The sequence below is a fragment of the Patiria miniata genome, unplaced genomic scaffold (assembly GCF_015706575.1).
Source record: "Patiria miniata isolate m_02_andy unplaced genomic scaffold, ASM1570657v1 HiC_scaffold_9, whole genome shotgun sequence".
In the NCBI taxonomy this organism is placed as follows: Eukaryota; Metazoa; Echinodermata; class Asteroidea; order Valvatida; family Asterinidae; genus Patiria; species Patiria miniata.
Window position 1 is genome coordinate 24,633,481 of NW_024037076.1, and position 20,454 is coordinate 24,653,934.

At 41.9% G+C, this 20,454-nt stretch overlaps 3 protein-coding genes across 8 annotated transcripts in view; 2 read left to right on the top strand and 1 right to left on the bottom strand.

Annotated features, from left to right (window-relative positions):
* Positions 1-18: 18 nt before the first annotated feature.
* LOC119720647 (glycosylphosphatidylinositol anchor attachment 1 protein-like) lies at positions 19-7,454 on the top strand. Of its 2 annotated transcripts, none has more exons than XM_038190424.1 (2): positions 19-95; positions 5,385-7,454. In XM_038190424.1, exon 2 carries the CDS (start codon positions 5,460-5,462, stop codon positions 7,413-7,415), a length of 1,956 nt encoding a protein of 651 aa, XP_038046352.1. In that variant the 5' UTR covers positions 19-95; positions 5,385-5,459; the 3' UTR covers positions 7,416-7,454. The 2 variants fall into 2 exon arrangements, with proteins under 2 accessions (XP_038046352.1, XP_038046353.1); XM_038190425.1 differs by having other exon boundaries at positions 39-88.
* LOC119720648 (tRNA pseudouridine synthase A-like) lies at positions 4,746-16,725 on the top strand. The gene is made up of 12 exons (XM_038190427.1): positions 4,746-4,857; positions 9,496-9,983; positions 10,322-10,416; positions 10,658-10,887; positions 11,756-11,884; positions 12,163-12,241; positions 12,386-12,525; positions 12,896-13,011; positions 13,362-13,436; positions 14,521-14,591; positions 14,861-14,972; positions 15,181-16,725. Exons 2-12 carry the CDS (start codon positions 9,576-9,578, stop codon positions 15,514-15,516), a joined length of 1,791 nt encoding a protein of 596 aa, XP_038046355.1. The 5' UTR covers positions 4,746-4,857; positions 9,496-9,575; the 3' UTR covers positions 15,517-16,725.
* The window catches only part of LOC119720650 (C-terminal-binding protein 1-like), a 51,989-nt gene continuing 48,059 nt past the window's right edge, over positions 16,525-20,454 (bottom strand). For all 5 annotated transcript variants that reach the window (XM_038190431.1, XM_038190430.1, XM_038190432.1 and 2 more), the window contains one exon: positions 16,525-20,446. In XM_038190431.1, the coding sequence (XP_038046359.1) occupies positions 19,844-20,446 (603 nt within the window). In that variant the 3' untranslated portion in view covers positions 16,525-19,843. The remainder of the gene's footprint in view (positions 20,447-20,454) is intronic.

Consider the following 20,454-nt stretch of genomic DNA (forward strand, 5'->3'; position numbering starts at 1 on the left):
TAGCCTGAACACTATTAACGTTTTCGAATATGGCTCATACTTGTTACCTGACTAAATTTAACACCACTGCAGTGCTGGTACGGAAAACGTGCGTTGTAAGTTTTTTAGTAGCATTTTTATGACTTTAATTTCAGTTTTATTTTCAAGTGATATTAATGAGCATAATGACAATCCTTGAAACTACCCTTTTGCTTCATAAGGATCCTCAATAAATGTCATTACTTGGTTTAATCACGCTCGCCAATCGCTTGCTATCGTCTATTGGAGTCAGAGAGGGCGCTTCAGAAATTCAGAGAGGGAGGTCATGCACTTAACATCGGCGGCAAACTTGAGGGATAATCACTGCTTTTTACCCGAGATAGACACAAAAACGAACTTAAATATCAACATCCATCACAGGGAATGCTTACACCATCCTTTTATCTTCAAAATGCTGAAGTCTGCTTAATCAGTGGCTGGTTTTCCAGCACCAAAATACCACCCTGACGGTCGGCCTGTGACTGCCATATTGGTCAGCCATCTTGGATGATTGGTTTATGCGCATATGCATGGAGCTGATGCATGTATGTCATGCACAAACACATGATGGCCCTGCATCTGTTTTTATCAGTTGTCTCCTTGCTACTTCTATATCAACAAGTCATCCCAGAGCACAATCCAGCTATCTCCAACCCTGCAAGCAACATGACATTATTGATGGCAGGTGACATCCATCCAAACCCGGGACCTCGTGTAAAATGTTCCGGGAAAAGTTCCATACTCGGATGCCAATTTATCTGCTGCCAAACATATTAATTGTCACCTTACCTTGTCATTTGAACCAAGAGAAATCAAGGAAGCTGTGTTAAGGTGAAAAAAAATTACTCAAAATGTGTTTTTAGAGCACATTTTGGATGCATACGTCGTGCAGAACTAACTTGAAGCAGCCGGTCAAAACTGATTGTAGTGGCTGAAAGACAGCGGTACGTTATACACGTGACATCAACAACCATGACGTCGCATGAGCCTGCCAATGATAGTGCAATACGTCATTATGAATATTTATTTTCTCATGAATATTTAGTTTATTTCAATGGATACTTCAAATATGTCCAAAGATTGATTATTGCAACAGCGATCGTGCGCGGCCTAGCGGTTAAGAGTCTCGTGTGTCAAGCAAGCGTCAGAGGTTCGAATCCCGATGAAGTAACTGACTGATTAATAAATAGAAATTAAGGAAAGGAGAGGGTGAGAGTAGAGGAGGGAAAGTGGAGGAATAACCATAAAAGATGTAACTTTTGGCGCTAGAAAATTAATTGAAAAAAGTGACGTCCGAGTATGGAATTTTTTCCTATTCCAGCATATACCCTTGTGGATTATGTGAGTACCCTGTCACATGGAACTGCAAAGGTGTTGCCTGTGACGACTGTAGTATCTGGTATCACCAGTCCTGCATTGATTTGTGCTCAGCTGACTTTGAATTATTAAATCATTCCAACATTCAATGGAAATGCCACAAATGTAATAGCACAAACTGTGATAGCTTTACATACCATAGTTATGAACTACACTACCCCAGCGATGACTTGAACATCGACTCGAACATCGAACTTGGCAATATACCATCATCAGAAAATTCCTTTAAACCACTGCAGACAAGTAGTCCAATAGCAAGTACCCAGACTGATGATGAAAGAACTAAGGAAAGTTACACATTGTCACAAGTATGTAGCCCAACCATGGCAACACAAATGCCCAGGGCCCACAGCTCAGTCTCATATCGGCCAGGCACACAAAATCTAAGAATAATGACAGTAAACTGCCGGAGTGTGCTGGCCAAAAGGTCAGAACTTGCCATCGCCATTGAATATATCAAACCGGACATTGTATGTGGAACCGAATCTTGGCTGACAGGAATAAAACCAGGCCGAAACCCTTCTGAGGGTTATGTGAAATCAAGTGAAATCTTCCCAGAAAATTACATTGCCTACAGGAACGATCGCTGTAGCCTAGGTGGAGGAGTCTTCGTACTTGCTCATCGAAACTTGGTCACAGTTGAGCTCCCGCAACTTGTGACAAATTGTGAACTCGAATGGGTCAAAGTAAAACTGGAAAATAATAAAGAACTGATCATTGGATCCTTTTACATGCCCCACCGAAATACTACCACATTGAATGAACTGGATAAGTCATTCAAACTTTTGACAAGCTGTGGTTTCCAAGATAAGCAAATTATCCTTGCAGGTGACTTCAATTGCCCCGACATAGATTGGGAGCACTGTATTGTTGACTCAAGGAGCAAAGACAATACAACACAACAAATGCTGCTTGACATAACTTCTCACCTCACTCAAGTCCACATGTCACCCACGCGTGAGGACAACTTACTGGACCTGGTACTTACATCAAACCCAAGCCTTGTAAAGTCCTCGGTTTCTGCACCAGGGATATCCGACCACGACATTGTGATCACCGACATAGCAACTAAACCGACTATTACTAAACAAGCACCAAAGAAATATTACCAATTCTCACAAGCCAATTGGGAGAGCTTAGCTGGAAACTTGGATGCACTCTCACAGGACATCATAAGTATGCGACAAAGCGGCTCCAACGTACACCAGATGTGGGAAAAATTCAGTTCAACGGTACTAAGCGAAATTGACAAACACATCCCCCACAAGATCAGGAAAGGTAACAACTGGTTACCCTGGCTAGACAAATCCATCGTGAAAATGATCAAAAGGAAAAGAAGACTGTACAAGCGTGCAAAGAAAAACAACAAATGGGAAGCATACCGTAGCCTCCAAAAACAATGTAGGAGGAAAATCCGAAGAGCCCACTGGAACTACATCAATAAAGTCATTCAGGAAAGCCTCGCAAACAACAACAGTAAGCCATTCTGGAGATACATCAAAAACAGACGCCAAGATAATGTCGGTGTTGCCCCACTAAAGCACAAGGGGACCTTGTACAGTAATAGCTCATCTAAGGCAAAAATACTCATCGAACAGTTCAAGTCAGTGTTTACACAGGACAAAAATCGTGATCTCCCAGAAGTAAACACAAAAGTAGATCAACCAATTCCACGTATCGTCGTCCACTCAGTCGGTGTAGCCAAACTGCTGAAGAAGATTAACATTGCAAAAGCACCTGGACCAGACAACCTACCAAACGCTGTGCTGAAAAATTGTGCTGACAACATCGCACCTGGTCTTGCAGCAATATACCAAACTTCTCTTGACTCCGGCATCCTACCTGGAGATTGGCTTAAGGCCAATGTATCCTGTGTTTTCAAGAAAGGAGACAAACACCTAGCCGAGAACTACCGTCCAATCTCCCTAACCTCAGTACTCTGTAAGCAACTGGAACATATCATTTACAAACACATCATTTCACACCTTGAATATCACCAAATCCTCACACAGTTAAACCATGGTTTCCGTCGTGGCTATTCCTGTGAAACACAACTTACAGTTACACTACATGACCTACAAAAATCTTTTGACGAGAAAAAGCAAGTTGATATTGCCATACTCGACTTCAGTAAAGCATTTGACACCATCCCACACAACAAACTCCTCCACAAGCTCCACAACTACGGCATCAGGGGCCCTCTACATCAGTGGTTAACCTGCTTTCTCACCCAACGCACAATGAGAGTGGTATTGGAAGGAGTAGCTTCTCGGGAAGTGCCGGTCGACTCTGGGGTCCCCCAAGGGACAGTGTTGGGTCCCTTGCTGTTCCTTTGCCACATCAATGACCTTCCAGCCTGTGTGACATCCAAAGTCCGTCTCTTCGCAGATGACTGCCTGCTGTACCGACAAATAGATGACCCCAGTGATCATGTCATCCTCCAACAAGACATCGAAAACCTGGAAACTTGGGCGGGAAAATGGGGAATGCGCTTCAATGCCAAAAAATGTAACATTCTCAGCATTAGGAATAAATCAACACGTTTCTACACATTAGACAACACTGTTCTTCATCAAGTACCTAGCAACCGGTATCTTGGTATACACATCTCTGAGGACCTCAAATGGAATACACACATATCCAGTATATCCAAGAAGGCTGGCTCCACTTTAGGTTTTCTTCGCAGAAACCTTAGGGGTTGCCCAGTCAACTGCAGAAGAACTGCCTACCTAGCTCTGGTACGACCAATCTTGGAATACGGAGCTACAGTGTGGGACCCTTACATAAAAGCCAATATTGACCGACTGGAACGCATCCAACATCGAGCTGTACGCTTCATCACCGGAGACTACAGATCACAGAAGCCCGGTTGCCTCACAAAAATGCTACAAAATCAACAACTACCATCTCTGCAAGACAGAAGGAAACAATTACGACTCACATTCATGTACAAAGTGGTTAAGGGGCTAGTGCCAGCCATACCATCTCAGCTCTACCTAACATCTAAAAAACCTGGGAGACAAATTCGACCAAGAACACTTTTCAACTCTGCAACAACACACTCCATTGAAAGCTCCATAGCTGTCAACTCAAGGTGCTACAGAGTTCCTCGGAGCAACACAGATCAATTCAGGTACTCCTTCTTCAACAGAACTATAATTGACTGGAACCATCTAGAGGAATGCGTAGTCCAAGCCGACTCTGTTGACACCTTCAAATCCCTCATCAGCCGCGGACCTCTCTCTCAATAAGTTACTGTACAGTGAACACCCTCTCTCTCTCCCGTTGCTCTTATGCCAGAATTGGTTTCTTGCAACGTACACCTACAGATACAGATGCAGATTGTCGATTTCGCGTTCTGGACCAACACCTCATTGAGGGCGCTGTTTCTAAAAGGGCTACGAACGATATGGGTTTATTTTGACACTGTGTTTTGTAAGGGTTCTTTGAATGGTTTTACAGGTATGAGACGCCTTTTTGAAAGAGCGTTGTAAGTGCCCATTTTCCATATTTAAAGGTTCCTTATATCTCTGGCTCACAAGAGGGCGCTGTGACCGCGCCCCAGAGGACCCCAACTTGACTACGGAGGCGCTGTTGATATTATGCTAATTTAGGCCCTTGGCCTTAGTGTTTAGTTATAAAAACTGTGAACTAATGTAAAATACAAACATGACAAACCTTAAGTTTGCTCATGATTTAGCACTTACTTAAGTTTTCTCAATTGAAGCTTATCAGTACCAGAATGTTATTGTTATGTGCATTAAGAACTAAGGAGTAAATTTGGGTTAAATTTATTCCTGCATGCATGTTTTTAAACAGATTTTCTTCATGGCAGGTTTAAAAAAAAAGTCATTTCAAAGAGGAGTGAAGTGGGGAATTGGTGACCTCTGAACTGTAACCTCTATCATCATCGTGGATGTTTATCTGTCAAGGTCACAAGTGATTGAATGATGATGAATGACTTCTTGCTTGGTTTGTTGCCCCTGCAGATCACCAGATCTCCAGAAGAGCTTAAGAAATACTGATCAGTGCGAAAGGACTGAGAGGCTAGTCTATTTGCGACAATGGGGCTTATGACTGATCCGTACACGCAGGCAGTGCTTGCCACCTTCATTGGCCGTTTCCACAAAGTCGGTAGCCTCCTGTGCTACGTGGCAGGAGTGGCTTACATGCTGGCCCTGGCTTACCCTACGCTGAATGCAGGCACCTACTTCTCCGAGAATGCCCTGCTGCCGGGATTGGTGGACCGTGAGTATGCCGACAGCAGCTACAATGTGGAGCAGCTGGCTGAGGAGTACAAGAAGGTCATTGACGGCGGGGAGGGCTTGCCCGTTGCGTATATGGAAACCAAATTCACCCAGCTTGGTCTCGACACCTACACCCAGAATTTCAGCGTCAAGCATCCCTTCTTGGAAACTGAAGTTATTGGGAAGCGTCGAGTGCCTAAAACCATCCAGGGAACAAACGTTTATGCCATTTTGAGAGCTCCGAGAATTGCGGGGACTGAAGCGATTGTCTTGATGGTGCCTTACCGCAGCGGCAAGAAGGCACAAGAACGTGGTGATACGCACTTTGGCATAGGGCTGATGCTGTCCCTGGCTAAGTTCTTTCAGACCAAGACCTACTGGTCCAAGGATCTGATCTTCTTAGTAGTTGATCAGGAGGACATGGGCATGCAGGCCTGGCTGGAGGCCTATCAGGGCATACCCTCAGACTACATCAGCTCATCGATCATGCAAGGGCGTAGCGGGGCCATTATGGGTGCGGTCAATCTCGAGGTGGGCGTTCCTCGCGTCAAACGCTTGGACTTAGTGACCGAGGGCATCAATGGCCACCTACCCAATCTGGATCTTTTCAACCTGGTTGTGCGGCTGTGCGGTAAGGAAGGAGTCCAGGCCTCCTTCCAGAATCAAGTAGACAGTAGCAACTACCACCGCCTCACCAGGCAAGGGTACGAGAAATCCGCCAAGACAATGCTGCTAAACATGGCACATCAGGCCACAGGACAACCCCGTGCCATACATGGACTGTTCCTCCACTACCACATAGAGGCCATAACCATAAGGGCAGCGGCAGGCCAAAAGTCCGGCAGCAAGAGTATGCAAGTGGTAGGTCGAGTTCTTGAAGGAGTCATCAGAAGTATCAACAACCTCCTAGAGCGGCTTCATCAGTCCTTCTTCTTCTATGTCCTCCCTAACTGTGACCGTTATGTCTCCATTGGGCTCTACATGCCACCCTTTGCATTACTCATGATGGTCCCCTTACTGAATGGTCTTGCTCTGTGGATCAAATCTGGTAGCATATCCAAATCTCTACCAACAAAGGACTCGGGAAAGGAAACGCCGAAGACTGATTCAGAGATCACGGACGATTTTGTTCCTCGACCATTGAGCACCATCATGCCACTTCTCATCGGAGCATCAGTGACCGGTGCCCTGCTTTACATCAGCCCTGAGTTCTTCATGAGTCGCTTGGGCAATGTCTTCAAGCTGACGCCAGAGGAGTTGGTCAGTCTGGGTGTGATGGCTCTCTTCGTGGGTGGGGCCATGTTTCCTCACATCATCCGTCGCAAGATGTCTTCCCCCTCCGATCCAGGTGAAGTCGCCGCCGAGTGGCAGCTCCTTAAGTCCTTCGCCCTCATCTGGCAGGCCGTTATCCTGTCCGCAATCTCCATGATGAATTTCTCCCTGGCGTTCTTCATCAGTGTTGCCATGGTACCCATCAGTGCCGTCGTCAAGCCGTCATCAAGGACCCCCCTCCGTCTCCTGAATGCTGTGCTCCTACTCCTAATCTCCCCACCAGTACTCCTCTTCTTGTTCCTTGCCATCTTTAACGCAGCCACCTCACCCATTTCAGATGGCGGAGAATTGCTCTCCACCACTCTACAGATGTCCAAGCATGCCTTATACCGAGCTGTTGTTGACGGCTACGTCTTTGGAAACTTGTCTTACGGCTTGGCTACGATGGTTGTGTTTCCAAACTGGCTCATGCTGTGGCTAGTCGTCTGGAAGAAAGTTTAAAACTGGACATGTTGGCTGTAGAAAGAAACATGTAAAATTAATATTTTGTGACTTTAAATGTGACAAACCATTTGTGGCAGAATCTTCAAACTGAAAAAAATGTTTGAGTATTCCCTCACCAGATTACAAAGCAAAAGTACCCCCAGTGACAAAAATGCTCCTCCAAAAATATTCCCTTCCGAAAAAGTTGTTCCAGGGTAGAGAGGCACTGTCCACTCATACTCAATTTTTGTGTGCGAATCTCACCACCCTTGTATGCAGTGATCCTTGAATAAATTCAAGATATCCTCACTACAGTACACGTACATGTACACTGTACATGTATCTAACGTTCACGCACTGATCCCCTTATACTTGATTACATGATGCACTTTTGATACTGCAAAGGGTCTTCTTTTACTAGGAGTAGCTTGATATTGATGTTTGGCTATTATTTACCCAAAACTATTTACTCTAGTCACAATTATTCATTTCTTTTAAGCATTAAATGTGAAATGAATTTCAGCATTAAATGTGAAATGAAATAATCAATTTGAAATGACATAAAATGTTTTATAGTCAGCTTTTTTGTGTTTGCGCAATTGTTTGCTATGAACAGATTGTTCTGTAACTGAAATTACATTATGTACATGGTGATGCTATCATGTAAAGATTATACATGTAAACTACAGATGTGACTTTTCACCACGACGAAATGAGCTTGAAGTCAGAAATTGCCATTTTGCAGTAGAGTAGGGCAAAGCCCAAATTTCAAGGGGTGGTCAAATTTTTTTTGTTTTTTGGTGAACCTTAATTTGTAACTCCTGTTTTCCTTTTCCCCCAATTTTTTTTTTTTTTGGGTCAAACATCTTTAAAACCTATTTCATCCTATCTTCTATAATTTGACTGTTGATAGCACAACTGCAGGATTTTTAAATGCCATTTTCTTAAGAATTGGATTTACAACTGTATTTTCATTACTGAACTCAGTACCCCTTAATGATGTATACAATTGGAGAGCTCTTGTTCTGTAGAATCCAGATATATAAATATCTCAATTCGTAATAAGTCTGACCTTGAGCTCATTTTGTGATGACGGGTCACGAATAATTACTAGTATGCCTTAAATATGCATTGATCTGAAAGTAGCTGAAACTTCAATATACATGTAGATACTTTGAAATGAAAAACGGTTATAATGTAATCTGAAAAAAAAAAACATTCGATCAAATCAATTGAAATTGCAACAATTTTAATTGTGGGTATTGGGCAAAAAGCCAATAAAAATTGCAAGAAGGCATAGATACGTATGTATAATATTAAACTAGTTTAGTTAGTTTTCTGCTCAAAATTTTGTATTAGGTTGTGCATGTGTTGGCATTAAAGTATTTGTATGCGTAGGATACAATGAAGTTGTAACTGTCATTTCTTGTACAAAATTTATATGACAAGTTTGTTTTACATTGTGTACACATTATTATGCTAAAGGACCCCGCAGTCCCACACTGAGTGTCTGGAAACATTTTCCTCAGATGGCAGAATTGATTTGTCAGGATTTTGGACTTGCCCACGTCCACACAGTGTTTCCCCCTCTCTGGAAAACAGGTTTAGAGGCATTTTGGGGTTAGGTTTATCCGTGGCAAATGAAGAGAAACACTAAAAGGAATCATAGAACAAAAATTGGGTTGAAAGAGTTTTCACAGTGCGAGTAAAATGAGTATTTTCTTAACTACACGAAAACAAAGGAATGTCCACACTAGGTATGTAACGTAAACATGGGTGCACCAAAGGGTGTTTGATGAATGATGCCTTCCCAAGAAGTACATTATCTCGTATCTCTTTTGGAGTGCTCCTTTTAATAGGGAAAAAGAGAGGAAGTTCCCTCAACAAATTTATACCATTCACAAAGTTTGTGTTTTAAAATTAAGGTGTTCGTGTGTGTCACCTCTCTGGAAATTGTTAAAAAAATATATAACAAAATAAAAATTCCAACTCGAAAATTTTGTGAAAAGAGGGAGGGGGTTTCTGATGTTCTGACCCTACTCCAAGAGCGATTTGGTGTTATAAAGTCCTTTCTTGTTTTGTGTCTCCCCCTTTGCAGAGTCAAAAATTTCATCAAGTCAAGCTTATGATTTGAGGGTCCTTGTTAGTTTGGAATACTGCCCTCCCTTGAACCGGTCAATGCTGGTTGCTAGGCTACAACAAGGCTTGCTCCGTCTCCGCACCGTCCTGCCGAAATTCAAAATGGCTGACGCCATTCCCAAGGAGGCCACAGCAGTTGCCAAGGTGACACAATCACCGGAGGACAGCCAGGCATCGAGCGGTAACAAACGTCCATTGGAATCCATGGAACAGATCGGTTCTGTTTCCTCTGTAGCCACAGCCACTTCTGCAGCCACCACGCAAGCCGATACCGCAGCCACAACATTAGCCACGACTGTAGCCGTTACAGAAACTACTCCCATAGCCACTGTTGCGGCTACTCCAGTAACCACTGTCACAGCCACTACCATAGTCTCTTCTGAAGCTACTGCAGTAGCTGTTGCTGCTTCTACTGAGGAGCCTGCACCCAAAAAGCTCAAAACCGAGGTTAGTTCGAACAACTTCGGACATGCACTGACAATATTTCCCTTAAAAACAATATTTTTTTTAAAACACTGACTTTTAAATAATTTTGTTGTCTTTTATTTACATGTTTTTCTTCCTTTTCTTCCAAATTCCTCCAATCCCATTCTAAATCCTTGTCTGTATCGGGGGATAAATGAAGTTGATCAATGGCATGCTTATTTTGGGCAAACGTGACCTCATTTTGGCCGTCACTGTCTGTATTTTATTCAATGTTATTCCAAATCCAATATGACGTGACAGATGTTTTATTGGACCAAACACACTTCTGTCTTAAAACAAGTTCTCTGTGTATTGAACAGGATGACAGCAGCAATGCAAGTCCCCTCAAAATCGTCAAGAGGAAGGTTGCCATGTTGCTTTCTTACTCGGGAGTTGGCTACAAGGGCATGCAGAAGTAAGTAGCTCATACTGCCCTCTAGAGGCTAAAATAAGAGAACACGTTTCCGTTCAACTTACAGTCTTCACAATTAGGAAAAAACGTCAACAGATATCTTCTGTCACTATGACTTTGTATTCATTCTTGACTAGTTTCTAGATTGTTGTCCACACCATGAGTGGCTATTTGCCTTCTGTTTGGGTAATGCCAATAATAAAACAAAAATTGGTTGGGATTCCTTTCCAATAAATCTTAACAGAAATCCTGGGGAGAAGACGATTGAGGAAGACTTAGCCCACGCTTTGCTGAAGTGCCAAGCCATCACTGAGGAGCAGGCCCAGAACTTTGGCAAGATGGCCTTCCAGCGCTGCGCCCGGACTGACAAAGGGGTCTCGGCAGCAGGGCAAGTTGTGTCTCTCAAGATGAAGATATTTGACAACGTGGTGGGAAGGATCAATGAGTATCTACCGCCGTGCATTAGGGTCATGGGTAAGGGATTGTTGAATTGGCCCCCCACCACCTACACCATTTCCCACTGACCCCGACCATCCCCCGACCCCCAACCACCACCCCAACCACCACCCCCAACCCCCACTCTCCATCCCCCACCATGCCTTACCACCCCCACCCCTTAAAGGGAATATACATCATTCGCTTTTGCTGTAATTTTCAGAAATGGATGGAATTGGGGGGTTGGAAATTTATAGCAAATACAGTTACACTGATTTTTTGAGGTTTTGGGTTCGAAAATGCCCAAAAGACCAAGAAAAACAATAATTTTCCTGTAGTCTGGTTCCTTGACTCCATTTAAGAAGAAACAGAGCAGTTAACATATATTGGGGAATTGTAAGGTCAGGGAATCAGTCTAGCTGGCTTGTACCCGTTCATAGGTGTGTAATCGATTGCAAACAAGTGCGATGGTCAACTGGGGCCAGTATTTGAAAAAAGCCAGTTTTTTCCAACGCTGATCGGCCGATCAGCGTTGGAAATTGATACAAAAATACCACTTTTCTTGAAAATGACAGTATACCAGGTGCTATGATTTTACAGGATGCTTTACACTGTCATTCACTAACAGTCCAGCAAGGTATTTCAAAATGATTTGGTAGTTTTATTTGTTGATGTTTGCAAATGTTGTATTTTCCCTTTAAAGGATACCGCCATAACCCAAGCAGTAGCTCAGTTCTTGTGGAGGTGAAGTAGCTATTTATCCTGTACGTCTGCTAGTCTCCTAGACATTTTAGGGTTTCAAGTCAGAATTTCATTTTGGGATACGGAAGGCACAATAGCAGGGTGCGAGTACAACAGAAGGTGCTACTTTTTTCCTCGATTTATTTTCTCCTTATTTGCTCTGCAGGAATCAAGCGAACCACTGGCAGTTTCAACTCTAAATACAACTGTGATTTCCGCACCTACATATACATGCTCCCCACCTTTGCTTTTGAGCCAATTGAGGAGATCACCACAGAGAGTTACAGAGTCACAGGTAAGGACTGAATGATACACGGCACTTCATGATGACTTTGAGAGTGACCCCTAGCAAATTGCAAGTACAGGTTTATGGACTCTGACTCGTTGCCCTTGAAAGAAAACAACAGAGTGGGAAACTACCAACATGGGGCTGGATAGCTCGGTTGGTAGAGTGCGGGTATGGATTTCTGCAGGTTGCATTTTCAAAAGCTTCTCCAGCCAATTTCTTCAACCAAAAATCATCAAGATAGTCATGATTTGATAACTGTTAACCGAATTATTTTGTTGTTCTAGAGGAGAAGTTGCAAGAGGTGAAGGAACTTTTGATGTTGTACATTGGGACTCACAACTTCCACAACTTCACATCTGGAAAGTAAGTCAAGTTCAAGTCTTCTCGCTATAAAAAGTAAGATTTTACAGGACGTACAAATGCTGTCTTCAAGACTTATATACCAGGATTGATCACAAGTATATTCACTACAGTCAGTCAATTTCTCTCGCTCTTTCCCATTTGCAGGCTCTTCAAGGACCCAAGCGCCTATCGCTACATCCGAGAGTTCACCTGTGACGAACCCTATATATACGAGGGCTTAGAATTTGTCATTCTCAGGGTGAGGGGTCAAAGTTTTGTGCTCCACCAGATCAGGAAGATGATTGGTAAGTGAAGGTGTTTTCTTTCATCTTGAACCTTTTATGAGCAGGTTCAAGCCAGTTAATCATAGTTGGACTAGCTGCTTTCGAACTAAGGATTGTCAGACTACTTTAGTCAACTACCTGAAACCGAAGCCTGGGGCTGGGTTCCATCACTGGTTACCAGTAGCTGCGTGTATCATAATGCACAGCAGGCAGCCAGGAACAACTTGAGAAGTTTCGTGATGACGTTCTGTCAAGCATTTGACAGGCGGCGTTAGCAATTGCAAAATTGGATGAGTTTGTGTCTGTTGGTGTCGGGGATGATCAAAATTATGACAAGCCTTAGGCAAAATTTACACAAATTTTATCAAATTGTGTCTCCCTTTTTGTATAGGACTAGTGATTGCCATTGCTAAGGGCTTCGCTCCTAAGGACACCCTGGAGAGGGCATTTGGAGAGGACAAGTTAGACATTCCAAGAGCCCCTGGCCTAGGCCTGGTCCTGGAATCGGTGAGTTTTGCTTCCAGGTTTTGCAGGATTTAAGAGGGTAGAACCATCCGCTGTAAGTTTACAAAAGTACTTGGGACTTGATGTTCCTTGCAAGATAAAAACCCAAAGAACACGCCGTCAGGTTCTTGCACTGCGATTCGTTTTGGAGGATACCTAAAGGTTCCCAACAAATTTCCATAGGTTCGCAACAAATTTCCATAGGTTCCCAACAAATTTCCATTGGTTCCCAACAAATTCCCATAGGTTCCCAACAAATTTCCATAGGTTCCCAACAAATTCCCATAGGTTCCCAATAAATTTTCATAGAGTAAAAGTTCACGATTTCTATATTCTTGCCTTCATTGACAAAGGTTCACTACGATGTTTACAACCGGAGGTGGGGTAGCGACGGAATGCACGAAGCGCTCACGTGGGACGATTGTAAGGTAATCAATTTTCAAAGTGTTATAAAACAAGAATATTATATTCAAATAAATTACAAAAGAAAACTGAGTCTAGGTACATGCATAATAATTATAAAGTCCAACAAAGAACTTGACTGGAGCGGGGCTTGAACCCATGTTTTTCACCCATTCCAATGGGATGGGATTTACACAGTTAAAGGGAAAATACAACATTTGCAAACATCAAAAAATAAAACTACCAAATCATTTTGAAATACCTTGCTGGACTGTTAGTGAATGACAGTGTAAAGCATCCTGTAAAATCATAGCACCTGGTATACTGTCATTTTCAAGAAAAGTACTATTTTTGTATCAATTTCCAACGCTGATCGGCCGATCAGCGTTGGAAACAACTGGCTTTTTTTTCAAATACTGGCCCCAATTGACCATCGCACTTGTTTGCAATCGATTACAAACCTATGAACGGGTACGAGCCACCTAGACTGGTTTCCTGACCTTACAATTCCCAATGTATGTAAATTGCTCTGTTTCTTCTTATATGGAGTCAGGGAACCAGACTACAGGAAAATGATCGTTTTTCTTGGTTTTTATAGCATTTTCGAACCCAAAACCTCAAAAAAGTCAGTGTAACTATATTTGCTATATATTTCCAACCCCCCAATTCCATCCATTTCTGAAAATTACAGCAAAAGCAAATGATGTATATTCCCTTTAACTTAATTTACATCAGAGTGAAAAGGCCCATGACAATCTGATGCACTGATATCACTAACTGTATTGAAATGGGTGAGAAACCCCCAGCCTTTTACAATCTGTTAGATCTCTGGTTTGCATGAACGGATTTCCGTGGCATTTTCACTGATTATACACAAGAGTATAATTAATATGCTCCATCAAGATGAAATACTCATGTTAAGTAGTTTTTGAAAAATTAAAGGATATTTTGGGGACAACATGTACTGTCCTCTTGCCAGTAATCAGCTTTATTCCTTTTTAGCATCCTTATGCTTTATAAAAAGCCTGAAATTACATCTTTCAACTTGATTGTCTGGAATTTTTAAGATGGTGATAAAACACAAACCTGTTCTTGATATTTTTTTTCCAGGATGACTTGGAGGCGTTCAAGAAGGAACATATATATCCAACCATTGTCAGCACAGAGAAGAAGCAGAGAGCGTATCCTTCCAGATTTGAGATTTTAGTTCCAATTAGCATATAGGTCATTCTATAAATTTGGAGTCCACTGTTTTTTTCCCTGTCCCTGTTACATTTGACATCTATGATTTTGTAATTCTGAATGTAAGTGTAATTTCTTAATTTTAGGTTATAGAATCTTTTATACATGTATGCTGATAGAGTGACGTCAATGTTAGACGGTTATCATTTTAATCTAAAAGAATCAGATTTTGTGAGCTTTATTTCCTTTAACCCTACCAACCCACTAGCATGATGCAATGGCTGAGCACTCTTCCACTACACACCTACGACGTCATCGAAACACCCAACCCCTACCGCGGATTAGCCTCGCACATAGAGAAAGACAGACGAGAGAAAAAGGTTGGAAAAGGCACTCCTATCCTGCTTTACAAACTCCCTCAGTGAAAATAAAAAACATGCCAAAAGTTTAACTCGTTCAAACCAACGTGTGTTATCTGTATGAGCTTCAAATAGCATCCAAAGTACATAAAGCATCCAAAACACGATCGACTTCATGTCAAATTTTGTTCATGTTATTGAACGCGATTTTAACATTCTTCTGTGACAGGAGAGACTAAACATGTCGAGTGCCAACTCCGGAAACAAGGAAGAGCGCCCTCTAGAGTCAGCCTCATCCAGCCACCGTGCACAGGGGGACGGTGGCCCAGAGGTGACATCCACCACCGGTCAAGAGCAGTCGCATCAGGTCGGTGGCCCAGACGGGACATCGGTGGAGGACAAGCATGAAGCTGAATGTAAAACCTCTTCATCAGAAGTGCAGCCTGCAGGTCATTCAGTCGAAACGCAAGATAGAGTGCCGATGGAAACAGGCAAAGCCAATGAGACTAGAGAAGAGATTTCAAGCACGTCAAAAGGTCCTGACCCTGGAATTGGCACAACTTAAGACCAATTTTGGACAAGGAATCCAAAATTTGTTTCTTTTTTTGTTTTTTATCATAAGATGCACAATTTCCCTTCTTGTATCAAAGAAAAAGCAAAGTGCGAAATTAAATGATAAAAGTTAAGCTGTTTAGGAGCATGCAGTATTGGCGTCATGCAGAAAACCTGTCTTTATTTGCATAAATATAGTTGGGACAAGAAAAGAAGATATTAAGATCCTCATTTGATTATCATGATAACTAAAGAAAAAATTGTAGAGTAACTGTTTCCAGACCCAATGCAAACTAAAAACCATGGCATTTTTTATGGAAGCGCTGCAGCTGATTTCATGAAACAGTGTGCAACTCACTGTAGCGCCCTCTGCTTGTATTGAGTTTTTAGTGAATATATACGATGTAATACAATGAAGTTCAGCTTTTATGACGTCTGTCTGTGTATGATTTCTATTTGATCACAAAGCAGTCGTTGGATCACCTCCGCCTACCACTTTGGAAATACATTTGTCGGACTTTTCTTCCGAATCATGCAGAAACTCTGAAAATTCTTTCATGGGTAAAATAGTAATACATGTACACTTACTGCAAACACAAATCTGTGACTCTCTTGTATCAACCTAGTTAAATTTAGCCAGTAACAGTTCATTTTCAGTCCCTGTACCATAACTTACACCACCTACGAAATGATTGCGTAAGTTACCCCTTAATTCTGTACATAAGTTGCGCAAGTCACAACTTGCACACTGAAACTTTCTTGAAATGCATCATTAAAAAATGTTGAGCAAAAGGAAATGTGCAAGTTACCCCTTAAGTTTATGCGTAAGTCGCAGTCTTACTCTGAAACTTTTCTGAAACACGTCATCAAAAAAATTTGCAACGTGAAATGTGCAACATAGGCAATAAATAATGGCACAAGTTTACGCGATCGCATAAAGTTTGTGAAATCGGCTACCGCTGGTAACCCACCACTAAGACACATTCGATAACAAACAATCTTTGAGGCAGAACAAATGGTATTATATTTGACCTGGTTTTAATAACAGTTTCAGAAGCACATTTGAACAATAATTATTGGCCTTATAATTTCATATTTTGGTTTTTTTTTCTCTGAAAAACACTGACACAGGATGCTGTAAATATTTAAAAGCCTTTTTTTGTTTTCTTTTTGTAAACAAACAATAAAAAAAGTAAACACATTTCAACAATTGAAGACATGATCAATTTTGTACAAGTGAGTATATTTGTGATTCTTAAATTGACTTCTCGTATAATTCACATATTTCATTGTAATTTTTTTTTAAACAAAGCATTTTTGTTCACTTTTCCCCTTCATAGAAAAAAAGTTGAAATCTTCTCCTCTTAATTTACAGACAATACAGACAATGATATACATGTATAACATGTCACCTGTGCAACAGCATTGACTCAGATATGGAGTGCAAAAATTGCAAAATGGTATTCACTGATACCGCCAGTGATTTTACTAGTTGCCAATGCAAAAGGAAAGGAACAAATATGTGAAATTATTAAAAGACGTAGACCACACATAAAACTAATATGAATCTTGCTGTTCACAGACTGCTCTACTAACTTTCCAGCAAAGTGGCTCAACAAGTGCAACATTGAAATTCGGTGTTACAATTGGCCAATTTCAGAAATACATCGGACAAGCGATAACTCATGCATGTTCAGAAAAGGGGGTTGATATTCGTAGAATTTTGAAATCCAAAGTCTGACGTGGTTTATGAACGGTGTACATTTGCCCTATCATATACAAAAATCGTCTTTCTTTTCTCATTCAACAACACATCAGCAGCAAAGCTATCATCAGAAGGATAGTACCTGCTAAGTTGCTAATAAATATTGGTTAGCAGAATTCTGAGGGATTTTCAGTCACTGGCTGGAAAGAGTCTACTTTTTTTGGGGGGGGCGAGGTTTTTAGTTCTGCATCAATGACATTCTTTGAATATGATGTACATGTAAATTCACTTATATTCTCGGCTGAGAAATATGACAGATGAAGACTAACAAAACAGGGTTCGAACCAACCACCTCCAAACTGAAAGCCACATGTCTCGTTCTCGGCCAAGATTCAACAGAGTTGTCATTAAGAGTTGAATAAGGCTCAAAATTAAAAAAAAAAACATGTTATCGATAACACATTTTCCTGCAGTGTCTGTTCATGATTTTTTTTTTTTCAACAGTAGATTTGTATGTCTTTCCACTTTCATTATCTTGCAAATTATTTTACACTTTCCTTGAGTTTTCCAAGTAAGTACAACCGACAAAACTGGCGAGAACTCTACAATTAATTTACATGTGTATCTACATGAGCATCTACATGTACAAGAGCTTGTATGTTTTTGTTTCTAAAATGCAGTAAATTTATGAAAAAGCAAGTTGTGGCTGTTTCTTGGTCAAGTTCTGCAGAAGTTGTTCTCTACTGGCTTGTGTGGTCGCATGATACTGACAGACCAATTGCTTGTCTCTTCCCTGCAAAATCCAAAGCATCTGTTTTGACTTTTAATAGGAAGTCACATGTTGTAGAAGCTACTGAAAGACCAGAAAGCCGGGTGCATTTCCTACAGTCCAGAGTCGGTTTGGAATAGAGTTGCTGATATATCTGCCACAAAGCTTGCTTTCACGAACAGCGAAGCTGCCTCCCAGGTATAGTAGGCAAGGCCTCGTATATTATAAACACCTTGTGTAGTGACATAGATATGCAAAGTAAGTTAAACCTTCTTCTGATGATGTGAATTCAGCAACAGAAAACACAAAGCACAGAGGCGTAATTTGACTGTGCAGTGTTTGCTTCATGCACAAACTTGCAAAACTGGAATGCAACGTCTTTTTCGAGAAATGATATATGTGTAGCATGCTACTTTCAAACCAAAGTTTCTACAATGCTCAGCAGAGAAAATTGCGAAACCAGGTTAAAGGCCTTGGCACGTAGGCCAAGCAGATGGCCGACTACACAATCCAAAATCTAGGCATATGTGACTGAAAAAAAGTATGCTCATATGATGATCATCTACAACAGAGAATGCCATCAGATTCTTAGTACAGTGAAGCATTTATAGTAGAGAACAATGTTCTCAGATGTTCAGTGCAGTAAACCGCCTGCAACTTTAAGCAACGTCCTCAGTTGTTCAATGCATGTTCAGCATCTGCGACAAAACGTCCTCGGATGTTAAATCCAGTGAGGCAAGTTGGAACAATGTTGCCAAAGGCTCCGTGCAGTTTGCAGTGCTGTAGAGTGCTTGATAATTAGTGCAGTTGACTTATCCAATGCAGTTGAAAATGACGTCCTCGGTTGTTCAACGTATTGAAGCACCTTTGAAAAACGTCCTCAGATGCCTTGGCAAACTGAAAATGTCCTCAGATGAATTCAGTTAAACATCTGTAGCTGAAAACTATGTCAAATGTTTGGTACAGTGAACGAGTATTGCGCCCCTGTTTTAACAGCGCACACACACGCACACATGAACACACGGTCCTTCAATGTTGCAATAACTGAAACAAATTAAGTTTTTTTCTTCTTCTTCTTATAAAACTACAATTTACAGCATGCAATACTTTTGATACTGCTTTGCGGTTTCGTGTAAATTTAAAAATACAAAAAGTGATATGCAAAACAAACAAAAATCCAGCAGCTAAGTAGTTGTCATCCAACTGTTCAACTCTTCGCGTTGAGAGGGCCTCCTCTTCTTTTGGTACAAACACATCACCAAGAAAACAAGAAAACGTAACACTACAAGAAAAACGGTGCAAAATTCTCACTGAGGTATGGCTTGGTCCAGCGAAACAAACGCTCAACATTTTCAACATTCCGATCACCTGACATCACGACATTTAATTTGACAGTGGGTGCGAACCAGTTTATGCACACGACAAACATCATCAGTGTTTTTACGTACACGATTACATTCAAGAACTTTTCTTGCCACAGAATTTTTTTTTTTATCATTTTGAAAGTTGGTAACAAAAACATCACATGCACAACCTTTTTTTTTTTAATCTTCCATAAAAAAACTGACAATTCAGTGGATGGATGAATACAAAGAGGATGCAGTACAAGTTGGTGGGTACATTGGCGACAGCACAACATTCGCCTCTGGCAAATCAACAGCCACTGCACACCAACGGACGGGGGGAGTAGGTACACAGGAAGCAATAGATACCTTCAAAAACTGATTTTCAATATACACACGGCTGTTGTTTGTTTTTCTCTGGAAGATGGGGGAAAGTGGCTCTTTGATTTTTGTTTTCTTTTATTTATTTTTTTTAAGCAAGTATGGCGTGATCTATTTTTATATAATAACTGGTTCCCCACTCTCATTGGTCTCCCTCTGCTTTTTGTGTAGGGGTCAGCGTGGAATCGGCGTGTAGATTGGAGGTGAGCATGAGTGCAGACACTCCGTGGTTTTCAAGGCCCTGCGGTTGAGGGACCACCACTTGCGCGGTCGGCGCGTACCGGTAGGTAGCAGAGCCATTCAGTTCAGGGGGTTGGCTGGCAACTTCCGTCCACTGATTACTTGGGACCAGATAATCCTTGTTGACGCAGTTGCGTAGGCTGTTGGGTATCCGTCCCGTCACAGCGCGTCGTATCTCCCCGGCCGCGCTCTCCCGCACCTCGTTGCTGCTCTGCTCGCTGTACCAGGCGCTGTGTGGCGTGCAAATGAGATTAGGCACGTCCTTCAGTGGGCCCATGGAGAAGGTGAAAGGCTCGTTCTCGTGGACGTCCAGGGCTGCAGCACGGATGCGTTTCTCCATGAGAGCCTGGGCGAGGGCAGATTCGTCGATCAGGCCGCCTCGCGCCGTGTTGACCAGGAAGGCTCCCTGCCGCATCTGTTTGATTGTGAATTCGTTGATGAGGTGGTGGTTGTGCTCGTTGAGGGAGCAGTGAAGCGTCACGCAGTCACTTTGGAACAGCAGGTCCTGTTAGC

What these genes read in the sequence shown, in the direction of transcription:
- LOC119720647 (XM_038190424.1), top strand. Translation starts at nt 5,460, where the DNA reads ATGGGGCTTATGACTGATCCGTACACGCAGGCAGTGCTTGCCACCTTC.
- LOC119720648 (XM_038190427.1), top strand. Translation starts at nt 9,576, where the DNA reads ATGCTGGTTGCTAGGCTACAACAAGGCTTGCTCCGTCTCCGCACCGTC. An exon ending in CCAAAAAGCTCAAAACCGAG is followed by an intron (nt 9,984 to 10,321) that starts GTTAGTTCGAAC and finishes TGTATTGAACAG; the next exon opens with GATGACAGCAGCAATGCAAG. An exon ending in GGCTACAAGGGCATGCAGAA is followed by an intron (nt 10,417 to 10,657) that starts GTAAGTAGCTCA and finishes AAATCTTAACAG; the next exon opens with AAATCCTGGGGAGAAGACGA.